Raw genomic sequence first — 2,656 nt, 5'->3', positions numbered from 1 at the left:
CCAGGAAAAGGATAGCCCAGGAAAGTCAGGCATCACTTAAGGAAAACGCCTCGTTCCTTTCTGTGGTACACGTTTGGCTCAGGTTCCTCTTAAGAGTTAGAAAGCAAAGCATGCTTCAGGATCCCTCAAAGTCCAGTCCTGGAAATAGGACTAAGTGAAATTGAGAATCCAGTTGGGCTACTTCCTGGCTCTGGACTCCCTTGCCCTCTAAACCTAGGCTTCCTGGTGTACCTGATGGGTTTTGGACCACGAGCAACTTTGCAGTTGTTGCTGGGGGGTGGGGGTGGCAGGGGATGCTCGTCCCCAGCAGGCTGCCGCCCACATCAGGCTTCATCTGGGTATTGGTGTTCTGTGATTACCCCGTTATGTTGCTGCCCATCGTTACCAGCTTTCCAACAGAAGGTTCATCCGAGACATTCCTGCCTCCTCTTCCCCCAGGCCTCCCAGACCCTGCCACCCCAGGCCACCGTGTCCCCAGCTCCCGGCCATAGTGACCCCATCGCTGGCGCCTGACGCCACCTCCGCCGGACCCCCGTTTACCTGGGGCCAAACGCGACTTGTCGCCACCTCGCGTCCTGGGCCCTGCCTCCCCTACCGGTTGTCGCAACGGCGCCCCCAGCCCAGCCAGGCCCGGTGCAGCGCGGGATGCCTCGGCGGGACTGGCGGCGGCGGCCACGCTGCGCGCTCCGGCGGAGGGGAGGGGGCTCGGCGGCGGCGGCGGCGGCGCGGCGCGGCGGCGGCGGCGGCAGCGAAGGCGGTGGCGAAGGCGGCAGCGGCGGCGGGCCCGGCGGGGGGCAGAGCCAAGAGGCGCGGCGGCGGAAGAGGACCGAGAGGAGGACGCGGAGCATGCGGGGGGCTGCGGGCCTGGCTGCAGTGAAGCCCGCCGCGCCCAGGGCGCAGGGAGTGGCCGTCGCCTCCTGCGCGCACCGCGGCTGAGATGGCGGCGGCGCGGCCGAGGCGCGCGGAGCCCCCGGGGCAAGGCCGGCCGGGCGCGGGCTGACAGCCCCGCGGGCCCGGGGAGCTCAGGCGGCGGAGCGCAGGCCCGGGGCGGCCTACGGCGAGCGGCGAGGGCCGGCGGGGAGGAGCGCGGCCGCGATGGCGAACGCTAGTGAGCCGGGCGGCGGCGGCGGCGGCGGCGGGGCCGAGGCGGCCGCGCTGGGCCTCAGGCTGGCCACGCTTAGCCTGCTGCTGTGCGTGAGCCTGGCGGGCAACGTGCTGTTCGCGCTGCTCATCGTGCGAGAGCGCAGCCTGCACCGCGCGCCTTACTACCTGCTGCTCGACCTGTGCCTGGCCGACGGGCTGCGCGCGCTCGCCTGCCTCCCGGCCGTCATGCTGGCGGCGCGGCGCGCGGCTGCCGCGGCGGGGACGCCACCGGGCGCGCTGGGCTGCAAGCTGCTGGCCTTCCTAGCCGCGCTCTTCTGCTTCCACGCGGCCTTCCTGCTCCTCGGCGTGGGCGTCACCCGCTACCTGGCCATCGCGCACCACCGCTTCTACGCCGAGCGCCTGGCCGGCTGGCCGTGCGCCGCGATGCTGGTGTGCGCCGCCTGGGCGCTGGCTTTGGCCGCGGCCTTCCCGCCGGTGCTGGACGGCGGTGGCGCGGACGACGAGGACGCGCCGTGTGCCCTGGAGCAGCGGCCCGACGGCGCCCCGGGCGCGCTAGGCTTCCTGCTGCTGCTGGCCGCAGTGGTGGGAGCCACACACCTCGTCTACCTCCGCCTGCTCTTCTTCATCCACGACCGCCGCAAGATGCGGCCCGCGCGCCTGGTGCCCGCCGTCAGCCACGACTGGACCTTCCACGGCCCGGGAGCCACGGGCCAGGCGGCTGCCAACTGGACGGCGGGCTTCGGCCGCGGGCCCACGCCACCCGCGCTGGTGGGCATCAGGCCTGCAGGCCCGGGCCGCGGCGCCCGGCGCCTCCTGGTGCTGGAGGAGTTCAAGACGGAGAAGAGGCTGTGCAAGATGTTCTACGCCATCACGCTGCTCTTCCTGCTCCTCTGGGGGCCCTATGTGGTGGCCAGTTACCTGCGCGTCCTGGTGCAGCCGGGCGCTGTCCCGCAGGCCTACCTGACAGCCTCGGTGTGGCTGACATTCGCGCAGGCTGGCATCAACCCCGTGGTGTGCTTCCTATTCAACCGGGAGCTGAGGGACTGTTTCAGAGCCCAGTTTCCCTGCTGCCAGAGCCCCCAGGCTACGCAGGCCACCCTCCCCTGCGACCTGAAAGGCATTGGTTTGTGAGGCGCGCTCTGCCAACCCAGGCTCCCTCTGGCTTCAATTGTGACCGCGCTTCTTCCCCTTCTGTCCCGTGTCTGGTTTTTCTCCGCTGCCTTCACAAGACTCTCAAAGTGGACACACGCACTTGGATTGTACAGACTTCTGTTCTGGGGGCGGGGGAGGGGATGCCGTGGTCCAGTTCCGTCCTTCTAATTATACTTTCTTCCTGGCGGTAGGCCCTGCAGTCTTTTTCGTACTGGTACCGACTTCTTTTCTTCCACGTGTGATTTTTTTTTTTTTAAATAAAGGCTACACTGGTTTTATTCATGCAAAGTTTCCTAGAGACCATGGCCGGTTTTCTACAGAAGCTATTTTTGACCACCTCAAGTGGCATTACCTTTGCTTTGCAGTGAAGGAGGGAGAGCTAGGGGGATCTTCTATTGGA

General features: G+C 67.6%; 1 protein-coding gene across 1 annotated transcript; it reads left to right on the top strand.

Annotated features, from left to right (window-relative positions):
* Positions 1-736: 736 nt before the first annotated feature.
* Gpr27 (G protein-coupled receptor 27) lies at positions 737-2,385 on the top strand. Its single transcript, XM_027428972.2, has one exon. The coding sequence runs from the start codon at positions 1,096-1,098 to the stop codon at positions 2,233-2,235; it is 1,140 nt and encodes a 379-aa protein (XP_027284773.1). The 5' UTR covers positions 737-1,095; the 3' UTR covers positions 2,236-2,385.
* The last annotated feature ends 271 nt before the right edge of the window (positions 2,386-2,656 follow it).

This window comes from Cricetulus griseus, chromosome 8 (assembly GCF_003668045.3).
Source record: "Cricetulus griseus strain 17A/GY chromosome 8, alternate assembly CriGri-PICRH-1.0, whole genome shotgun sequence".
Lineage (NCBI taxonomy): Eukaryota > Metazoa > Chordata > Mammalia > Rodentia > Cricetidae > Cricetulus > Cricetulus griseus.
The sequence above is the reverse complement of the archived record's forward strand: the minus strand, read 5'-3'. Positions and strand labels throughout refer to the sequence as shown.

What these genes read in the sequence shown, in the direction of transcription:
- Gpr27 (XM_027428972.2), top strand. Translation starts at nt 1,096, where the DNA reads ATGGCGAACGCTAGTGAGCCGGGCGGCGGCGGCGGCGGCGGCGGGGCC.